General features: G+C 41.4%; 1 protein-coding gene across 1 annotated transcript; it reads right to left on the reverse strand.

Annotated features, from left to right (window-relative positions):
- Nucleotides 1-1730: 1730 nt before the first annotated feature.
- On the reverse strand, nt 1731-22835 carry PGK1 (phosphoglycerate kinase 1). Its single transcript, XM_057718477.1, has 11 exons — nt 22675-22835; nt 16325-16375; nt 12817-12972; nt 12556-12700; nt 9047-9150; nt 8259-8378; nt 5145-5259; nt 4715-4894; nt 2992-3169; nt 2615-2713; nt 1731-2222 (listed from the first exon to the last, which is right to left on the reverse strand). The coding sequence occupies exons 1-11, from the start codon at nt 22737-22739 to the stop codon at nt 2182-2184; spliced, it is 1254 nt and encodes a 417-aa protein (XP_057574460.1). The 5' UTR covers nt 22740-22835; the 3' UTR covers nt 1731-2181.
- Nucleotides 22836-23069: the final 234 nt, after the last annotated feature.

Genomic DNA, 23069 nt, shown 5'->3' on the forward strand with positions numbered 1-23069 from the left:
GCAGGTACTCAAATATTTGGCTATTTGCATTTCCCCATTCATTTTCTGGATTAATGACCGAAATTACTGGGGCAAGATCCTGGAAGCAGAATCTGGCAGAAAGTACTTACACAGTACAATCAGGTTGATGGATGGATGAATTGGCAGTTGTAGAGTCTAAGTGTTAGGTTTATGGGTGTTTACTTTTCTTTTAATTCCTCTGTACATTTGAAATAATAAAATGTTGAGGGAAAGATAATCAATAGGGGGGAAAAATCATCAGTATGCTAAAGTTCTGGCCCTGCTATGACATTAATTCTCTGAATCAATGGGTAGCATCACTGGGCCTCACCTACAAAAAGATTATACTAGAATTCCTGCTTCTCAAACCAGGGTACAGCATACCATTAGAGGTGTGCAGAAACATGCTGTTTTTTAAAATTAAATACAACTATGGGGACAGTGTTAATTAAAATACAAATGAATTTTTAGAAAAAATTCAAGCCTTCAAAATTTTTTTGTTTAAAGCAGCCACCAAAATTTTCTTTTGCTGTTCTCTCCAGAGTTAAGCAAAAAACTCCTAGTCTAGAAGAATCATTTCGGGGAGTGAGGCACAATGAAAAAGTACCAGCCTTTGGAGTCAGACAAACCTGGATTTGAATCCTTGCTGTTACTTACTGGCTCTGTGATCCTGTCCAATAGTTTATTTCTTTATCCATAAAGGTGAAATACATACTCTAGTATGTAAAATGCCCAGCAGAACAATTCTGGTTAAACACGGCCTTTTGAAATTGCATGTTTACCTCCACTCATTCCTGAGACTCCATTAAAATGATAGGAAGAGAAAGGAGGGAAAATTACAAGGACAATAAAAGAATAAGAATGTCATTGGAATCACTTTGGCCTTTTGGCTAAGATCAAGTGTAGGATGTCAGATTTCCAGCAATGACAATGAATCAAAGCCTTTAAGTCTGAGAAATTGATATGTAGACAAATTCTACATATAACCAAACAGGCAAATATAAGAGCTGAACAAAGGTATCTTCAGACATACAAAAAATTTTGCCTGCTAGGCACTCAATTTATCAGGAAGCTAGTGGAGTCCTGTGTTTCACAAAAAGGAGAGTAAAACCAAGAGAGGGGGGAAAAAGAGATCCAGGAAAGGGAAGGTCCAACACAAGAGGTTAAATGAATCCCCAAGAGTTACCCCAGAGGGATTTCTTCTGGAAAGAGGAAATCCCAGGGCACACAGCTGTACAGCCAAACTAGGGGAGTAGCCAGGACAAACTGGAACAGGAACATAGAGGGACATCTCTAATAAAAATGAACCAACTGTCTCATATGTTCGAATATGCTGGGAATGAATCAGCGATAGGTACATAGAAAAAAAGAAACCATTTTTTAAAACTATTTTTAACTCCAAAGAAAATTAAAAGGTAAAAAAGTAAATATAATCATGGCATGTGACATAGCTCAGCTGTGAATGGTATTTATAATCACAATGTAGACTCGATCAAATCTAAAATTATTACAAAACTATACTGGGAGAATGAAGACGGGGACGTACATGTGGAACAGAGGCTACAAGACAGCTAAATCTTCCCATGTATGAAATTAATAGAGATCTTTTTTAGAAAATCAAAAATTAACGTTAACAGTTTAAGCATGTTACTTAGAAACATGGAGGTAGATGATCTGATCCCTTCCTCAAGATTCTGTTCTTACCCTAACAAAATACGACAGGAAAAAAATCCCAGTTTCAATGGATATTTTTATTATTTATTTAATAGATCACCAACTTCATCTCCCTCCCTACCAACAACTGGAATTTCATCTGGTTTCCATGCTGAATGGTTAAACAGTGACAAAGCTAATCAGAATAATAAGCTACTTTGTAAAGAGAACTAAGCTAACAGCTCACTTTCTTTTAACAGGCATAATATAAATATATGCACTCTAGAATGCACAATGGTTTAGTCTCTAAGAAATTCAAATGGGATCTTGAAGAATGTAAGCAAATCCAGGGTGCAGTAAAGGTGAGCTGAGATGCCGTACAACTGTTTAAGGGTTCCTGGCACTACATCTCTTGGCCACTAGCTGAATCTTGACATGGGGGAAGATATTAGCTAATGCCAAGTTGAGATGGAGAAAGCACTACCTTGACTTAGGGGCTATGCACAGGAACCAAAAAGCAGGAAAGTACTAAACATTGCTGAGAGCATCCACCCCAGGAAGGACTTTACCTGTTTTTGAGAGAACACAAACACACACACACAGTCAGCATTACTATAGGATCCACTGAGCCAACTCTGTCCCCTTCTATCTTCCCAATAACATATCAGCCCTCCTCTAGGGTATATGGCCAGGAGTTGGGTAACTTTTACATTTTGGGTCCCAGGTCTGCTAGAGCATAACCTCTTTGAGAATAATTCTTCCCATCTGCCCACCACCCCCCCCCCACCTCAAATGGAAGCCAGGAGCTAATTTATTTGAAGTTCCTCCATTTGTACTGCTCAGCTAATAATGACTGCTAATGACAACACTACCTACTGTCTCCACTCCCATTCTACTCACCTCTTACTGCATAAACCCTATCCTTCCCCCAAATAAGTCAAAAAACATGAAAGAACCTCACCTTCCAGGAGCTCTAAACTGGCACCACCCCCAGTGCTCACATGGCTGACTTTATCTTCCGTGTTCCATTTGGCACAGCAAGTAGCAGTGTCTCCACCACCTGTTGAATGAAAGCCAAGTAAAAAGGGGAAAGGAGAGAAAAGAAAAAAATATTGGCACCAAAATTATAAGCAATTTGCTCTAAAGCCCAAAAGATAGCTGATAACCCCCCAACTCCATCTCATTTAGAGGTTCCTCCATGAATTACATACCCAACTTAGCTCTCAAGATTCACCTGGTATTAAGGAACCTAGAAAGAGTAAACCATTTCCCCTCTACTTTCCTCTGATCAAAATCTACCAGTTCACAGTGGCATTAGCTTTGTACAGGACCCCTTACCTATGATGGTGATGCAGCCCCTGGAAGTGGCTTTCACCACCTCATCCATGAGGGCTTTGGTTCCTCGGGCAAAAGCTTCCCATTCAAATACGCCCACAGGTCCATTCCACACGATCTGCTTAGCCCGAGCAACAGCCTCAGCATACTTCTTGCTGCTCTCAGGACCACAGTCCAAGCCCTAAGTGGCAGAGTTAAAAGAGAGGATGAACTACCAAGAAAAGTTACTTAGAGGAGCAAATACCATACCTCCACCAAGGCCAGAACACAGTGTCTTCTAGGACCAAAAGATACCCTTCATTCTTTAAAATTATAAACCAGGTGGGAAGAATTGGGAGACTGGGATTGACATATATACACTACTGATAAAATATATACACTATGTATAAAATAGACAACTGATGGGAACATACTGGTGACCTAAATTGGAGGGAAGTCCAAAAGGGAGGGGATATCTGTATTTGTATGGCTGATTCATTTTGTTGTGCAGTGGAGGCTAATGCAACATTCTAAAGCAACCATACTCCAATAGAAATTATAAATAAATAAAATTATAAACCTGTTCATACCCTTTATGGAAGATCAAGCCTAAGGGAAAACCTCAAAAGTTAGCTGATAAAAACATTCTTAGCCACACTATTTTATGATTGTGAATGACTAGATCAGTGGTTTTCAACTGAGGTCAACTCCGTCCCTCCCTAGGGAACATATGGCAATGTCTCGAGACATCTTTGATTGTCATGATTTGGAGACGGTAGGGGGTTGCTTCTGGCATCTAGTGGCCAAAGATGCCTTAAACATCCTACAATACAACAACAGCCCTCCATAACTAAAACCAAGATGTCAATAGTGCCAAGGTTGAAAAACACAAAGGTTGAAAAACACTAAACTAGATCAGTGGTTCTCAAACTTCGTTGTACATCAGAATCACCAGGATGGCTTGTTCAAGCACAAATTTCTGGGCCTTACCCCCAGAGTTTCTGCTTCAGCAGGCTGGGGACAGGGGGCAGGAATCTGCATTTTTTAACAAGTTTCAAAATGATGCTGATGCTGCTATTCTTGGGACCACAATTTGAGAAACAATGAACTAAATGAAACCCACATACCTAACAAAAGGAAAGTGATAAGAAAACTAGTAGGTCAACATTAACAACTGTGTACAGCTATGAGAATGATAATATATGGAGAACACTACAATCAACTATTTAAAAGTCTACATACATATAAATTTTTCCCTGCTTGCAGTGATTATACTTGTACTATCTTAATGTTTTCATATAAGAAAAATTTCTTATACAGGTTTCTAGGTAGCAACATAATCCAGAACAGCCCAAACCATGGAAGTACATAGCATCATCCCCATCACATAGTCAAGTTCTTAATAAACATTAAATAGATTTAGAAACAAAAAACAGTTTTGCCTCCACATTATTAACGAAAAGTCTTAGCAGAAATCTGATACCACTGCTTTTCCCCATGGATTCTCCCTGAAGGAAGGTCTCACTGCAACATTTGAAGCCCTTCTTTTATTTTATTTGGGGGGGGATGTAATAGAAAAGAACAGCTTTATTGCTTTGCCAGGCAAAGGGGGACACAGCGGGCTCACGCTCTTGAAAACTATGTGTTCCGTGGAGCCCTTCTTTTAAAATTCCTGTTGGTTGGTTGAATGAATGATATACCAAAATGTGTTTGCTCATTTAAACTACCAACCACCCAAGTGACTCACCATCCAGCCAGCAGGTATGCCAGAGGCCACAGTGGCTTGGCCAGTCTTGGCATTCTCATCAAACTTATCAGCAGTGACAAAGTCAACAGGTAAGGTAATTTTCACACCATTCTTCTCAGCTTTGGACATCAGGTCTTTAACAATCTTGGATCCCTCTTCATCAAACAGAGAAGTGCCAATCTATACAAGAAAGTGAAGAGGAAGAATCAGCCTCTATACTAAGAATGTGATTATCTCACAAAGCAGACAGGAATGAAATACAACACAATATAAAGGAATAATTCAAAGACCAAAGGAAAACAACTCACAAAATAAATAAAAATGAGCATTTTTAGGGCTCATGTCAGAAGCTAATTCCCTTTTTAAATTTACATAACCTGCTATTTCTCATGGAGAGCTATTTCACATCCACTTGGCACTGGTTTCCTACCTCCATGTTGTTGAGCACCTTAAGGAAGGTAAAGGCCATTCCACCACCAATAATCATCTCATTGACTTTGTCCAGCATATTATTTATCAGTTGGATCTTGTCTGCAACTTTAGCTCTGGAAGGGAAAGCAAGAATCATCACCCAAAGAACAAACAATGGACTAAGGAACTGATATTACATAAAGCCTGAGTTTTGATATCAAGGGACAGGAACAGAGAAATGTCCCACAAAGTGACAAAAGTATTGCCTAACTTTGCCCTATGTTTCTCCAACCCAAAAAGCCAATCCATTACTAAGAAATCTTTTTAAGGTGTAGCTCTTGGCCAAGAAGGGCTTAGAAGACTTACAATCATCTAAAGAAATCACAAGTTCCAAATAGATCTATTTTGCCTTCTCTCCCCAGAAAACTAAAGGGTCAAGATTGCTAATTGTACCTGAGAAAGGTTGCTAATTGTGGGATCCCTGAGCTCACTGAGAACTGTCCTAACCCTAGAGTAGGAATCAGATTATATACCAAACAAATATATACTGAGCAAAAACAGACAGATACTCATACTCTTAGGTCCATGCTCAGTTGCTGGGACCTTTGCTTTATGGCATTCATTATTCTAGTGGATCACTTGATTAAACACACTGATTGAGCACTTACTCTGTGCCAAGCAGTGTTCTAGGTCTTTGAGAAACATCAGTGGGCAAAAACAAAAATCTCTACCGCTTTGAAGCTTATATTCTAGTAAAGGGAAATAAGATAATAAACACAGATGTACTTTTCACCTCCCTCTGACAGAAAAAAAAAATATCTAAACAAAAGAAAAACAAATTCACTTGAAGCACAACCTTTAAAATCCTTCACATAAGTAATAGCTTACCTTCCACAAATATATATCTAAATCTCACTTAAATGAACAAATTACCTTGGGCCTATTTATCTCCTCATTCAGTAAATAAGTTGATACCTACTCTGTGAGAGGCCCTATGCTAGGATTTGTGAAACGGAGGTTCAAAACAATAGTGTTGTGGGAGAATGGATGGCAAGAGACTATTCATATGTCACTTGTAAAGACTGGTCACCACCAAGGGTAAGAATGAATTAACTTTTATATAGAAACAGACACACATATGCAGACACACACACATACACACATAGAGAGAGAGAGAAAAGAAACTCAGCATCTTCTAAAGAATGTGGGATATTCTATAGATCAAATGCCCTGCTTCTTCAACAAATCAATGGAATAAAAATAATAAGGAAGAGGGAAGTATTATAGAATAAAAATGCCTAACAACCAAATGCAATGCATGGACTTCATTTGGATCCTTATTCAAACAAACTGACTGTAAAAAGGCATTTCTGAAATGATGGAGAATTTCTGGGTATTAGATGATAGTAATAAAATTGTTAAATTTTGTTAAGTGTAACACAAAGGTTATTTAAAAGGAATCTCATCAGTTATGAGATGCATACAGAAGTAGCAGAAATGAAATTATATGATGTCTAAGGCTTGCTTTCAAATAAAGGATTAGAGTATAGATGAAACAGGATTGGCAAAAATGCCAATAATTATTAGAGCAGGATGATAGGTACCTGGGGTTTTATTATACTATTCTTTTAACTTCTGTACTGTTTGAGTGTTTTCACAATAATGGGTTTGGTTTCGTTTTGTTTTATTGCCTGCGCTGCACGGCCTGTGGGATCTTAGTTCCCTGACAAGGGATTGAACCTGCACCCTTGGCAGTGAGAGTGCTAAGTCCTAACCATTGGATCGCCAGGGAATTCCCAACACAATAATTTTTTTTAATAATATGTAAAATCTTCCCCTAAATTGTTAATGTTCTAAGGAGACTATATTACAAGAAAGGTGGCAAAAAAAAACCCTCCACATCAACTTCCCCAAAACAGCTATTTTAGGCAGAGTCCAAAATCTAATCAAAACCCCTAGGTGGCACTCACTCCCATATTCCAGGTCTATGGAAGGTTGGAGAACAAAGCTCAACTCCTAATCTCCAGAGAAGCAAAGACCAGAGCCTGACCTTTATAACCCACTACACAATGCTTCCAGGGGCAATGCTTCCAGGACACAGATAACAACATGTACCCACCTTAACTATTTTTAGGACCCTGAAACTGGGCTCAGGAAGCCTGGGGAGCAACTATGCTACCTGAAATTGACACCCAACTCCAGAGTCAGCTTTCATAAGGAAATGCTGAGTGTTCGCTCCCATAGGATAAAAAAAAAGCCCTGCTCATAAGAGGGTCAAGAGAATCTAGCCATAAAGAGGCTGCTATCTAGATAGCCATGCCAAGTGACAAGCTCTTATCCAAGCAGTCCCAGGTCTCTGTCCCTACCTTATCACCTAAAATGTATCCTCCTAGCCTCTTGACCTGCACTTTTGAAATTTCTATATTTATCTAAGCCAGGAGCATATCACTATTCACAGGGTACCTTTCCCCATAGGAAAAAATAGAAGTATGTGAGCTGGAGAAATGAGTTCCAACTGATATATTAAACACATATGAAGAGGTCTTCATATCTGAAAGGTTCAAGTGCTTCAAAAATTGTTAGATGAGCAATGGTGGATCTTTCCGATTCTTCCCTCCAGAACCATTTTCTATCTTTTCCAGCCCTGTTCTCTGTCCCAGGAGGCTGACTTGCATTGACTGCCTCAAGGAGGTCCCTTGCCCTCTGACATCTAGCTAGGTTGCAGCCCATTGTTGGTAGTGGAGGTACATCAGTAGGACATTAAAAGGAGATCAGAGTATCTATTTCCCTGGCTCCTTCCCTGCTAGGTGACTATCCCTACATCCCTTGACCAAAGGCTACAGTTCCTATCAGACAGCCCTCTCCACACAACCACCCTCTCTGGATTTTGGGTAACCATCCCTTCCCTTTTTCCCTTCAGGCCTAGGATGGTGATGACTGTTGTCCCAGAATACTGTACTGTCCCTTTTGGGTTTCCCTAGACCCTACCCACACCTCTGTAGATAGTCCCTTTATTAAATTCTCCTCAGTCACCCAGTTTGATTGTGCTATCTGACAATAAATGACCCAAGTTATGGCCTACTACCAAGCAAAAACACTACTTAAAAGCATAATCTTGAAGAGTTCTCCATACCCGCCCAGGATGGCCAGGAAGGGTCGCTCTGGGCTCTCCAAGGCCTTGGCAAAATAGTTCAGCTCCTTCTTCATCAAAAAACCTCCAGCCTTCTTTGGCAGATTTACTCCCACCATGGAGCTAGAAATGAATAGAGACATTCAAATTTTAGTCAATCCCTAGTAATTCTCCCAATTCTAGAGGCCATCTCCTTATCACTGAAATACTTTCACTTTTGAGATGCCAGGACACCATGATTTTCATCCCCAAAGTGCAACAAAACACTTAGGTACAAGATAAGGTTTTTGACTAATAATGCAGGGTCAAGGGGAACAAGTGAAAAGCAATGACCTAAAGGTAGAATTTAAGATACCCAACCTAAAGGTAGAATTTAAGATACCCAATTAATAGTCTTCAGGCTAAGGGTTTAACCACAATGAATAATCAGCCAGGTGATAACAACAGGAAAGGATTCCTCAATTTGCTTCCTACTGAAAGCCTAAGATTGCACTCCCACAGAATTCACAAAGGGAGAGCTCTCCATGAACTATCCAAAGTGAGACAGAGCAACATCTTTCTGAAGCTCGACAAAAAGCTCCACAATTCTCACCATCTACTTTTATTTCCTCTTTAGATCAGAGATACTCAACAAGAACTACAGTCTAATTTGTAGCTCCAATTAGAGATAGAAGCCAAAAAAGATCCCAATATAATACAGAAATCTCCAAAAGCAAGCCAGGACTTGGGCTGCTCAAGTAAATAGAGAAATAATGCTCCCAGTTTGACATTGGACAAAAAACTTTTAGTACCTGTGGGCTCGGTGAGCAGTGCCAAAAGCATCATTGACATAGACATCCCCTAGCTTGGAAAGCGAAGCTCGGAAGGCTTCTACTTTGGCTGGCTCAGCTTTAATCTGAAGAGAAAAACCAAAAAAAAAAAAAAAGGCAAAAAGGCAAAACAAACAAACAAACAAAACACAGGAAATGTTGATGGCTCCAAAGTCAACTGTAAAAGCATTTCATACCAAAAGTTCTCTTCAACATCTCTAAAGACCCTGAGTTGGCAGGATAGCGGTTTTTAAAACCAATAACAGGATATGTTCTTTCTTCCAAATATTCCAGCTCTTTTGGTCATTTCTGCATGTTTCTGCTCTCCTTCACCTTCCCTCAAATTGCAAGCTTAAGATTCCTGAACTGCAGCTTAACCCCTAATCACATCCCACTGGCCTCTCTCCAGCTCCTAGAACAAGATTTGAATTATCCTCTCTCCTTATCTTGACTTATTTACTCATTTTAACACATTCTCCTTGTAAAATTTAGGATTATACTTGAGTCAAGACGCTGGCTACCAAGACCTTTCTTCTTTTTTTTTTTTTTAATTTATTTTTGGTTGCATTGGGTCTTCGTTGCTGTGCATGGGCTTTCTCTAGTTGTGGCGAGCGGGGGCTACTCTTCATTGCCATGCACGGGCTTCTCATTGCGGTGGCTTCTCTTGTTGTGGAGCCAGGACTCTACACGCGCGGGCTCAGCAATTACAGCATGCAGGCCCTAGAGTGCTTGGGCTTCAGTAGTTGTAGTGCGTGGGCTCAGTATTTGCAGCACGTGGGCTCTAGGGGACACAGGCTCAATAGTTGTGGCGCATGGCCTTAGTTGCTCCGCAGCATGTGGGATCTTCCCAGACCAGGGATCGAACACATGTCCCCTGCATTGGCAGGTGAATTCTTAACCACTGCACCACCAGGGAAGTCCCTACCAAGGCCATTCTGCAAAGGGAAAAAGGCCCTCATACATATTTCTCATGAAAGCAACAAGGGCAGGCTGGAACAAAGAAGGCGGATGGAAACATGACAACAGAAAAGGACCTCAGAAACATTTTATAAGGAGATAATTCATACAGCCTTCTCTGGAAGTTAGACATCTGATAAAACAATACACTTCTACAAAAAAAGAGAGGAAGAAGAAGTAAAACATAGGGCTTTGAATGTCAGCTCACTATCCAGGGATACCTCCACCTTCCCATAGGGGAAAAAAAGCAGGATGGCAGGATGAACAAAGAGTCTCCTCCCGTAGGAAACAAAGCGAAGATACACAAGAAGCCAGATAAGGGGCCCATGGCAGAGAAGAGCACAAAACATGTTTCTTTCAGTCATTGTCCACTTCCATTCTCCCATGTATTGAAGCAAAGGAGGCTGCCACAAAGAACAGGGGCTTTCCTCTAATGACCCAAAGAATGCAGGGGCACTAATGCTGAAACTGAAGACTGTAGAGACCCCATAATCTCTTTACAGTGGAATATCATCTGCCACTGCTGACTGCAAGATGATCTGTGTAGTAATGAAAACACTGCCCAAATGGCAGGAGACCTGGGTTCTAGGCCCAGATCTGACACTAATTTACTGTCAAGCTGTTCTCTGTCCCTGAAATCTTCCCATCTATTAAAAAGGAAAGATAACCCCTCTAGTTAAGAACTGTTTGAGGAAAAATGAGACAAACTGAAAGCTCTTCATGAAAAAGGTACTATAGAAGTTAATAATAATCAGAACTCATTTCTCATTTTCAATCTGCCAATAACTAGAAGGAAGAGAATGCTCCTAAAAGACCAATGCAGACACATTGGATAAAGGAAAAAGTTCATGCCCTCACTTTGTTTTTTTATCCACTTTGAACTTATGGCTGGCTCCTGAAATTTCAAGCATGAAAAGCTATTGGACACTAAATGTAAAGTAAACTAAAAAAAAAACATAGAGTAGCATAGTTGGTTCATCAATTCCTGAATAAAAGGTTTTGCCTCAATTTGCCAGTTGCCTCCTGCCATTTCTAAGCCTGAGCGTCTAGCAGGTTGAGTTTCAGTCTAAAAGGGCACCAAATTTTAGGTCACCATTTGACTCCTAATACTGTAGCAAGAGCATGCCAAAGGCAAGATAAGGCAAGACCAGAGCCTGCAGTGCTAAGAAAAGAAACTGCTTGAAAGCAGGCACTGCGATGACCTTAAGAAATGTCAGAAGTACAACAGGAGGTTGAGACACTAGCCTTAGACCATCCTGTTCCCCAAGATACTAAAGACCTAAGAGTGGAAAAATACATAAAGGGTGCTTTCAGCTTCCCTTCTACCAACAGGCAAAATCCAAACCATTCTCAAAGAAGCAGGTATATCATTTAATATTTGAATTCTGGTTGTCAGGTCACAGTAATCTATTTTTGTGTGTTATCTATGGTTGCCTTTTTTAAAATTTTGTTTTTTTCCCTATGGTTGCTTTTGCACAACAATGGCAGAGTTGAATAGTTCCAACAGAGACCATATAAGGTTGTGATTAACCATATGACCCGCAAAGCCTAAAATATTTATTATCTTTACAGAACGTTGGCTGATCTAATGGACTGAGACCTATATAAAGCCCAGGAACAGTACCACTACCTCTAACTTTAGTCAAACGACCGCCTTTCAGAGACCTAGGGATTTTTTTGAAAATATGATACCTGTACTTCCTTAAAAAGAAATTCAAAGAAAGATGCTTTACACTTCTTAAGAAAAATGCCTTAAACCCAAGGCAATATCATCATGACCATCGTCTGTGCAATTAAAATCAAATGTCCCCAATGGTCCCTTTCCACTTGACTTAGGAAAAAGTACTTTTTCTGCTCACATGATTCTTTTATAAGAAAATCCCAATGATGTCAAATTAAATTTACTGTCTTAAAAGTACCAAGCTCAAGCTTTAAGTTAATTCCCCTTCTAAATAATAGAGATTGTCCTTCATAACACACTAGGGCCTGTTGCTTAGAAAAACAGTTCCAGCCTTGACAAACAAAAAATCTAAAGCTGGCTCTGCTGGAGGAACACCTGGTGTATCATGGATACTCACCCCCGACAACCACCTGTGAATGTCTGCTCTCGGCACTTGGGAATCACAGCCTACCCTCTTTGATAGGATATTATCACATACTATTAGAAAAAAATCTTCATGTATCATAGGCCAGGTGTGTAACAAAGGAACAATTAGAAGCAACATGTTCACTGAATACCCATACACCCAAATGGTATTCACATATTTTTCCAAGGTATTTCAAAACCACTTGAGCATGATGAGGGCGGCTTCTGGGATGCTGGCAATATCCTATTCTCTGACCTGGGTGGTGGTTACCCAAGTGTGTTTACTTTGTGATAATTCATCAAGCTGTGCATTTGTGCATTTTATATGTATGCTGTACTTCAATAAAAAGGTGTCAAAATAAACATGAGCTTCTTCTACTCTTCAATCACAGTCTCTTATACACTCAGCCCTCCTCACCCCCACTAATGTCAATATCACAGATCCTACCTTGTTCCCAGAGGCATCTTTTCCCTTCCCTTCTTCTTCCACATGAAAGCGAAGGTTCTCCAGCAGGATGACAGACCCAGCAGCTGGGTCAGCACAAGCTTTCTCCACTTCTGGGCCCACGCAGTCCTTCAAGAACAAAACATCCCTGGGGAGAGCACGACATGGAAACACTTGAGCAGTCTGAAAGTTAAGAACCAGTAACAACATGCTTAACAGCATCTCCTGTCACAGAGTTCACCAGCACCAGAGCCTGAAACATACTTGCCCAGCAGAGATTTGAGTTCTACAGCAACTGGCTGCAAGGAGTACTTGTCAGGCATGGGGACACCATCAGGCCGGCCCAGGTGGCTCATAAGAACAACTGACTTGGCTCCACTGTCCAAGCAGAATTTGATGCTTGGAACGGCAGCCTTGATCCTGCAACCAAAAAGAGACAACAGGTAGAATAAGGTTAATCCTGAGAATTAGTGGGAACTATTTTATTCACGACCTCATAAAACATAAAGCCCCCCTTTTTTATATATATTTATTTATTTATGTATTTATTTGCTGCGTTGGGTCTTCATTGCTGCACACGGACTTTCTCTAGTTGTGGCAAGCGGGGGCTACTCTTCATTGGGGTGTGCAGGCTCCTCATCAAGGTGGCTTCCCTTGTTGCAGAGCACGGGCTCTAGGCGCGTTGGCTTCTGTAGTTGCAGCACACAGGCTCAACAGTTGTGGCTCACAGGCTCTAGAGCATAGGCTCAATAGTTGTGGCACACAGGCTTAGTTGCTCCGTGGCATGTGGTATCTTCCTGGGGCAGGGATCAAACCCGTGCCCCCTGCATTGGCAGGCAGATTCTTAGCCACTGTGCCACCTAGGAAGTCCCTAAAGCCCCCATTCTTCTCCAAATCCCTTCAAATCTACTGTCAGCAACTCAGTGATTGTCCTTAGGTTCACGTGCAGGGGAAGAAGTTAATTAGAATGTCAACTCTCCACCTAGGATTATACAATCTCATCATGTTTTGCCCCTTGTGCAGGAAAGAGTTAATACAGCAGGACTGAAGCTGCTATCTTTAGAAGGACGTGCTTGCAAGGATGGCCCCCAGCTGGTGTCTGGGAACTTGGCTTTTGAAGAGGTCCCTAGTTCTCTGACAAGGGCTGCTCACAGTTCCTAGACTATCTATACAAACAAGGCGATTTACGCTCAACATCTGCTTTCCTCTAGGAGGAATTTTGGTAGTTGCTGAGCAGAGGGTACCTATGTGATCAGCTCCCAGTAAAAATCTTGGGAGCTGAGTCTCTAAAGGGCTTCTCTGGACAGAAACACTGCACATAATCACTGCATTTTTCACTGCTGAAGAAAGGAGAACACTTGGTGTGTCCTGTCCTGAGAGGGAGAAAGCATGGAAGTCCACGCATGGATTTCTCCAGACTGCCTGTGTCTTTTCTCCTTGCTGATCCTGTCATGCATCCTTTCACTGTAATAAACGTCAGCAGTGAAAACTATATGCTGAGTCCTATGAGTCCCTCTAGTGAGTCACCAAACATGTGGGTGGTCTTAGGGACCCCTGAAACACCCTAAGTGTTTGACTGTGGAAGAAATATAAAACTCCCAAATCTTGAAACCATTAAAAGATATCTGGGAAAAACTGAAAAACATGTAACTTTTCTGCACCTGTTACAGATCCTAAGTCACCTTTTTATGTAGGAAAAAATAAATACATATGTAGAATGTGGTTTACATAATGCATCACATTGACTAAATTATAGTTTAACCTAAAATTTATTAAACTTCCTTTAAACACTTAAAATTTTTGTTACAAACTTCCCATTCTTGGCAGTCTTTAAGAAATTAAAATTGACAACAAAGAAAATCATTTATTTATTCAACAAATATTTATTGAATGCTTCTTTTGTGGCAGCTACTGTATCAGATTCTTAGAATACAATAGTAAATAAAATAGTCTCTGCTCTCATAGAAGTGACAAGAACTATGGAGAAAATAAAGCAAGACAGGGGGACAGGAATGACTAGAGAATAGTGGAGGGGATTTTAGAGAGGGTGGTCAGGGAAAGTCTCTCTGATAAGGTGACATTTCAGCAGAGAATGGAATAATAAAAAGCCAAGTTATGTTTCTAAAATATACTACTTGGCAGATATAAAAACTCATTTACACCAAATAAAGAAAAAAATCTTCATCAGGTACAACGTTTGCCCAATGAAACCAAATTAATCTTCGGGGCTTTCCCTTATTGGCCAAGTTCTATTATTTCTAGTGCTTTATTTTGTTAATCAACTCCATGGATTTCTGAAAATGAAAAGATCTACTCAGACCTGTTTCTCTATTTTTTACTCATAAAATACCTTGACAGGCATATTTCCAAACTTTAATGTGTGCTACAGAAAATAATGAAAGTGAAGAAGGGTCAGAGCTGCCTTGTACAAAAGACCTTCCACTATGGTGCAGCAGGGATGTGCTTGGCAGTATGCCAGGCTCTATTCTGGGGCCAATATCTGAAAATGTTATGGGTCTATACCTGCACTGCACAATATGGTAGCCATTAGCCACAGGTGCCTCCTTACTAGAAATGTGGCTAGTCCAGATTGGTATGTGCTATAAGTAAGATATGTGTTGGATCTCAAATACTTAATACCAAAAAAGTTAAATGTTCCTTTGATTAATTTTTAATTGATTACATATTGAAATGATTATTTGGGGCCTAATGGATTAAATAAATTATTAAAATTAAGTTCAGCTGTTTCTTTTTACTTTTTTAATGTGGCAACTAGAAAATCTTAAATTACACATGGCTCATATTATATTTTTATTAGACAGCGCTGGTCTAGATCATTGGAACATTCCTTTCCAGCTCAAACTTTTCATTTAAAATTTAAAATAAGGGACTTCCCTGGTGGAGCAGTGGTTAAGAACCTGCCTGCCAATGCAGGGGACACGGGTTCAATCCCTGGTCCAGGAAGATCCCACATGCTGTGGAGCAACTAAGCCCATATACCACAACTACTGAGCCTGCGCTCTAGAGCCCACGAGCCACAACGACTGAGACCAAGTGCCACAATTACTGAAGCCCGCACGCCTAGAGCCTGTGTTCCACAATAAGAGAAGCCACCGCACTGAGAAGCCTGCGCACTACAACGAAAAGTAGCCCCTGCTCACCACAACTAGAGAAAGCCCGCATGCAGCAACAAAGACCCAATGCAGCCAATAAATAAATAAAAATAAAGTTATTTTTTTAAAAAAAATAATAAAATTTAAAATAAAAACCTTCTTTTACAATCTAGTCAAAAACAAGAGCAGTACTATCACCTAAAATTTCTGTTTCCGAATCTAGGAGCCAAGACTTTTGAAGCAGCCTAAACTGACTGAAAATATTGCTTCTGAAGTCTTTTTCCTTAAATCAAAATTCTCAAAAACCGATTTTATCGGGGCCAGCTAGAATAGGGGCTTGTAAAATTACATGCACAGTTCTTCATTTTGCAAGGGAAGCCAAGTAACCCTAAACCTTTATATTCTTTAAAAATGCATAGCCCCAAATTCTTCAAATTTAAAACAAAAAATGGAGGGAGAAAAAAACTGCTTTCTTAAAATGATTTTTTCAACTTCTAAATTCTCATAAGCAAGCAAACCAGATGGTGGGTTGGTTGAAAGCCAAGATCATATGGTTTAAGTTGCCATAGTTCTACAATAAGAAAACAAAACCATTTCATCCCATATACTCAGACCCAGGTACATCTTAAACGTAGCTCAAGGCTTAGCAGGGCCATTACCTCTGGTTGTTTGTTATCTGGTTGTTCTTCATAGGAACATTGAAGTCCACTCTGAAAAAGAAACAAAGTGTTGGGTTCAGAACCACGATCAATTTATCATTCCCTCAAAGATTAGGACTTTTAGTGAACCAGTTAAATAAGTTGGAAGTTCAAAAGTCACCTTAAAAATAATCAGCAGTATCAGAAGATGGTGATTAGCCATGGGGAGGAAGGCAGGAGTAGTGACTGGGCTAGGACACCAGAGGGAGCTTCAGGGGTTCTGGTAACGTTCCCTTTCTTGACCTGAATGACAACTGTGCTCCTTTTGTGATAATTCTTTGAAGCTTATGATTTGTGCCATTTTAGGTATGTATCTCATACTTTTTAAAAGAGAAATTTTAAAAAATTAAAAATAACTTAATCACAGGAACTAGCCCTGAAAACCCGGGAAGCTAAAACCAATTCCATCTAAAAGGCTTTCTATTTGGGCCCAGCATGACAGTATCTAATAATAGTGGCAACTGGAGGGGTGAGGGGTTATAAGGAACACATCTTGATTTTGATTCCTTTGATATTATTTCTGGGTCCTAATGAAGCAAACATTACTCAAATGAAAAAAATTAACTGGAAAAGTAAAACACATCAAGAGAATATCATTCTTTTTGGAGAAAGCCTAGGACCTCAGGCCCAGAAAGAAACCAACCCAGTGTCCAAGACCAAGTTCACACAGTATCCTTCAAGCAAAACAGACAATAACAATATGATAACCTCTTTCTAAAAGCCCAAGAGGACACTTTGCTGTACACTGAAACTAACACAACACTGTAAATCAACTACACTTCAATAAAAAAAAAATTTAATTAAAAAAAATGAAAGCCTGAGAGGAGAGGATGGAACATGTGACCCTGCCCACCTGACAAACAGGCAATTAGAAGTGATCAAGATAGCACAAGCAGGAAGTTCCCTGGTTATCCAGTGGTTAGGACTCAGTGCTTCCACTGCTGGAGGTCCAGGTTCAATCCCTGGTTTGGGGCAGGGGGGGGACGGGAAACAGCAATTTACTGCAGTCTCCTTTCTTACCCATAAGATTGCTGCTTTACCATTTTTAAGAATTGATCATTCCTTCCCCCTTCTTGTGAACTTGGAACTTCAGGTTACTTCAATCTGACTGAAAACAACAATGTGTGGTAGCTATTTCTAAGGTCTAAGTTTTGCCTGCCAAGATCCTTTTTTAAGTGATTTCTTTCCCATCTCTAGAATGGGGATGATAGTACTATCTACTTCACAGTTATTGTGAGAATTAAATGAGTTAGTGATATGGAAAGTACTTAGGACAGTAACTGATATACAGTAAGTGCCATAATAGTGGTAGCTATTATTATACACACTAAGGCTTCTCCAAAACGTGATTCTGTGATCTAAAAGGCAGATCAACCATTACTAAAAACAGCTAGCAGCACGCACTAAGGGACTACAGTGAAGGTATGACCTAGTCAAAAAGACCGCTGCCATGTTTGACCATGAAGCTCCATCACTAGGCCTTCCTCTCTAAGGCAGAGGCTCGGCAGACAATTACAAAATCCTAGACCTTCTAAGAAGACCATCAATTTCCTATATCCCCTAGGCCTGTACTCTACTTCACTGAAGAACAGCTTTGCTACTTCACTGAAGAACAGCTTTTCCAAAGGTGAGGTGAAGTTGAAGAACTAATTCTATATTCAAACATTTTAATTAAAATCTTAAAAGATAAAGGTGGGATGCCTCTAAAGAAAGAAATACAGTCTATTTAATTTCAGGCTACTTGATTCTGATTCTAAGCATCTTCTTTAAATATCCGGAACAAGGCCCCTGCCAGCCTTAAAGTGCACCCAAAGAGGATAGAGTATCCCATTACCATGAGTTATTTTCCCCCACCCCCTCTAGTCTCCCAGGAGGCCCGCATTCAAAAGGGGATAATGGCAAGGGGCTGAGCACAAGCTACCCCCTGCAGTGCTGCTCCCTACCCCCAAGCCCTGACAGAGAGGAAATTCTTTGGAAACACTCAAGAATCTCTCTCATCTATCCAAGCTGCCATGGCATAGCTTACTGATGAGAATTGGACTTGTACTCTTATCTCATTATTGTGGATTACCTTCCTTTATCATCTCCTAGACTCTCAACAACAGCTCTGCTTTCAGCTTCTCCTCTCTAAGGACTCCACCACAGAAACTGCTCAGACCTACACACTCCACTTGTTCTGTGTAAAATCTACACCCTTCCTTTTCCACTTCCCTTAAACAATCCCGAGCTCAGCCTCAGGCATAAAGTCAGATATCACTACATACCAATCAGAATGGCTGAAATAAAAAGTAATGACATCAAATGCTAGTGAGTATGCAGAGACACTGATCACTCATACACAGCCGGTAGGAATGTAAAATGATGCGGCTGCTTTGGAAAACAGTCTGGGAATCCCTCAAAAGGTTAAGCATATGACCTAGCAATTCCACTCCTAGGTGTTTAACCAAAAGAAATGACAGCATATGTCTATACCAAGACTTGTGCACAAATGTTCAATATTCACAGAAACGTTATTTGAAATAGCCCCAAACTGGAAACAACTCAGATGTCCTTCGAACTGTGGAACATTCATACCATAGACTGCTACTCAGCAATAAAAGGAATGAACTATTGATACATGCAACAACATGGATAAATCTTGACAGCATTATGCTTGGTGAAAAAATGCCATCTCAAAGGGTTATATACTGTATATATATAACATATATATACAGATGTTATATATATATAACAAATGTTATAACATTCCACTTGTATAACATTTTTAAAATAACAAAATTTTAGAAATGGAGGACAAATTAATAGTTACCAGGGGTTTAGGAATGGAGGAAGAGGGGCCATGACTCTAAAGGAGTAGCATGAGGGAGATCTTGGTGGTGCTCAAACAAAACTAGTTTTGTATCTTGATTGTGGTGGGAGTTACACAAATCTATGCATGTGATAAAATAGCAAAGAACTATATACTTTATTCCAATGTCAACTTCCTTCCTACTCTTGATATTGTACTATAATTATGTAAGATGTATCCAATGAGGGAAACTGGCTGAACACAGGACCTCTCTATACTATCTTTGCAACCTCCTGTGAATATATATAATTATTTCAAAATAAGTATTAAAAATATTAATTTAGTTGTAATAAGAATATCAAGTCTCTATCACCTGAAATCTCAGGAGTCTAAGTCCAGTTCCATTAAGAGCTCTCAAAGGGGGACTTCCTAGGTGACACAGTGGTTGGGAGTCTGCCCACCAATGCAGGAGACACGGGTTCGATCGCTGCCCTGGAAGGATCCTACATGCCAAGGAGCAACTAAGCCTATGAGCCACCAATATTGAGCCCGTGTGCTGCAGCTACTGAAGCCCATGAGCCTAGAGCCCGTGCTCCACAACAAGAGTAGCCACCACAATGAGGAGCCTGCACACCACAATGGAGAGTAGCCCCCACTCACTGCCTGTGCACAGCAACAAAGACCCAATGCAGCCAATAAATAAATAAATAAATAAATTTATATTTAAAAAAAAAGCTCTCAAAGGAACCATTCCCACCCTCACTTGCTTCACTGCCCCTAACTGGAAAATTGGGGTATTATGGCTCTCTTAGAGACTTTTTTTTCTCCTCTGCTCTCAGTTTTTCCTCCCTGTTTCTTCTTCCACTACACCAAGGCTGTTGCTCAACAAGATACAACACGTTAGAGAAAAAAAAGTGGGATTTAAAAACATGGGGGTCGGGGAGTGGGGTGGGGGAGAGCAAACAAAAGGGAAGTGCTTCACAAGCTGGCAAAGGAGTATGACTGGCAACCTATGAGAGAAAAGAAGGAAATGACATTGCAAAATTAAACAGGAAATTTACTCAAAGGACTATAAAGGCAAATGGAGTCCTAAAAATCTGAGGTAGAACCTGGTAATTATCCAGTCAGAAATTTCTGGCTATATAAAGTTCCCTCAACAAATCAGTCAATTTCCCTCGGCAATTCAAAGCAGGGGCCCGAAGACTCTAGAAACATGACAGCTCCCTTCTGCAAGACAAAGAGAGGAGGCAAGTGAAAGCAGCCACTACTTCGGAGGTCCCACTTCTGGAACACTGCCAGGAACACTGCCAGCAACACCGCCAGCAACACCGCCAGCAACGATCACAAAAAGACAACTGAAACAAAAAGGAATTTGAGCTGAGGATGCATGGCTGCCTAGACTCTTCCAAAAAGCAGTGCTACAATGTGACTCTGTTCAAGAACTACATTAATAATCTGAGAAAAAAGCAACTTCCTGTCCTCAGGCCAAATAAGTAAAATTTATCCAGATTACAGGGAAAAATTTTTGACTGTAACCTTCAGCGGACAAAAGGTCTATTTTAACCTGTCCCTGTTCACTTATGTCCAAGAATTTAGAGGGTCTAGTTGGTAGCCAAGGAGACCCAAATTGTAGTCCTGGCTCTGCCACCAACTTGATAGTTCAGTGACCTTGGACAGGTCATTTTCCATCAGCAAAACAGGACTAGCCAATCATTTCAAGGCTCTGGGTTAATCTGTGTTAAATGAAACTTTGAGCCCTTGGGCAGAAACTTATTTCCTATTAGGTCCAGAGGGAGAAAAGATAAGCACCTCCTCCAGTCTTACTCCCAGCCAGCCCAGATAATTCCTCAAGCAGTTTCCCTGGGAAGAGAGGATATAAAGCCCAAGACTGCAACTGTAGGAAGTAGCCAAGATGATGTCCCACCTCTTGTCTTTCAGCTGGTGCCTGCGTCTGGAAAGGTCAACCTTGAGCAAAGTGCAGACGGGAGGAAATCATTAAAATCTAAGATCTAGTTGCATGCCAACGTCCACTTGTCCTGTTTTTCATAGGGTCTATCCTCCTTCCTTAAGAGCATCTGAGGAGTAGATAGGGCCCTTATCTAATACTAGGATGGCTGTGATTCCTACTTTGTGCAGACTGCAAAGGACTAGGTGATTTAGCAAAAGGGGGACACCCGGTGTTTTTCATGGCCATAAGCCATTGAGTTCTTCTGATTATTTCCATTGCAGGGCAGAGAATGACACTTGCAAACTAGTAGTGGCCATAATGAAATTAGGGGGAAGGGGAGAGCTACATGAATTTTAGGGTGTCCATACAGTTCACTAATTCACAGTGCCTACCTACGTTTAAGCCTTAGGTAAAGGGAGATCCCTTACTGCTTTCTGCATCCATTAATATCCAAAGTTGTCCTCTCTTGAACCAACCTAAATTGGGAAAGGGGCTGGATCACATCATTCACATGCCTGCCCATCAATCAACCACTTCCCTAAAAGGACAAGACTACACAACACTATCAATGCAAGCCCTTATGGTCCCCCAAAAGCACCACCCTTGGATCCTGTCAAAGTCAAGTCCATCAGTTACATACCTAACTGAATTTCTGCACTTAGCTCCTGGCATCCACAAATGTACCACATGTTACAAAAAGGATAAATGCAAAAGCTCCATACATTATACTAGTTAATTCTGGCAAACAAGGAAAAAGCCATGTTGGTAAGTGACGAGGGATCCAAATGTTTGGAGTAAAAGACCCCAAAGCACATGGGGAGCCTTCCCCACCTCTAAAATCCTGCTTCTCCAGCCACCTGTGGGGGTGAGGTTAGAGAACAGCAAGAATGAGCAGCCACACCCTGCTCTAGCATTACCCAGTATGTCACAATCCTGATGCAAAACCCATGGCCTGTAGTCCAAAGACACAGACACGTTAGAGCCGCAGAGGCCTGTTACGTAAGCTCTGCAGGGCCTCCTTCGGTGCGCCCCACCCCACCTCACCCTCCCACCTCGAATGATTTAGTGGGTTCTACCCCTGAAAAACGAAATCAACATCCTCTGGGAAAGATGTCCTTTTATGAGGGGACCTTTGAAATGTGGGCCGTTTCTGATTTGTCTGGGATGGTCTAGGGTGATGGGGGAAGGGAAACTAAATGACCTTTCAAGGACCCTTACCTGGGGTCCTAGGGATCTGCAGGCTAAGCATCACATCCCACCTCGCCAACTGGGAACTGGGGGTGACGGAACTGGCTTTCAGAAATAAGAAAAGAGGGCAAAATGGGTCCCTGCAATCTGAGCCCCTCCTGGGTGGATCCATCCCTACAAAGGACAACTTCGGCTCACTTTTTGGGCTGGGGGAAATGAGATTAGAAACCGTTAAACCAGGGCAAAGCTTCAGCCACGATGGCGGGCAGCCTAGCCCTATAGGGCTAGGACCCATGGGACCGAGACGAGGCCTAAAGCCCACTTTGGGCAGGAGGGAAAGCAAGTCCGCCGCAGCCAAAAAGGCTGCGGCAGAGCCCCGAAGATTACCTCATGATGACCCGCTTCCCCTTCACGTCCAGCTTGTCCAGAGTCAGCTTGGTAGAAAGCGACATCTTGGCAATTCAGCGGTAGCGAGAGGCCGGGGGAAGAGACTGCGACCGACTCGTGCTCCGAACTTGTGGAAAATGCCGAATGCCTCGCGGGCCCCGTCGCCCCACCTCCCGCCCCGCCCCTTTCCGGCCGCCGCACCCGGCTATAGGACGCGGCGCGAAGGCGCCTGCGCGCTGCCATTGCTCCGAGGCGCTGTCAGTCTGCGAGGGCGCTGGTGGGACGTGCTGCTGCGATCTGTCACGTCCGGCACGCAGCGAGCTGCCGGGAACCTTTGTGACTAGAGGCTAGAGGCGGTGCTGCCGGGCCCGCAGGTGGAGGGAAAGGGAGCAGGT

This window comes from Hippopotamus amphibius, chromosome X (assembly GCF_030028045.1).
Source record: "Hippopotamus amphibius kiboko isolate mHipAmp2 chromosome X, mHipAmp2.hap2, whole genome shotgun sequence".
Lineage (NCBI taxonomy): Eukaryota > Metazoa > Chordata > Mammalia > Artiodactyla > Hippopotamidae > Hippopotamus > Hippopotamus amphibius.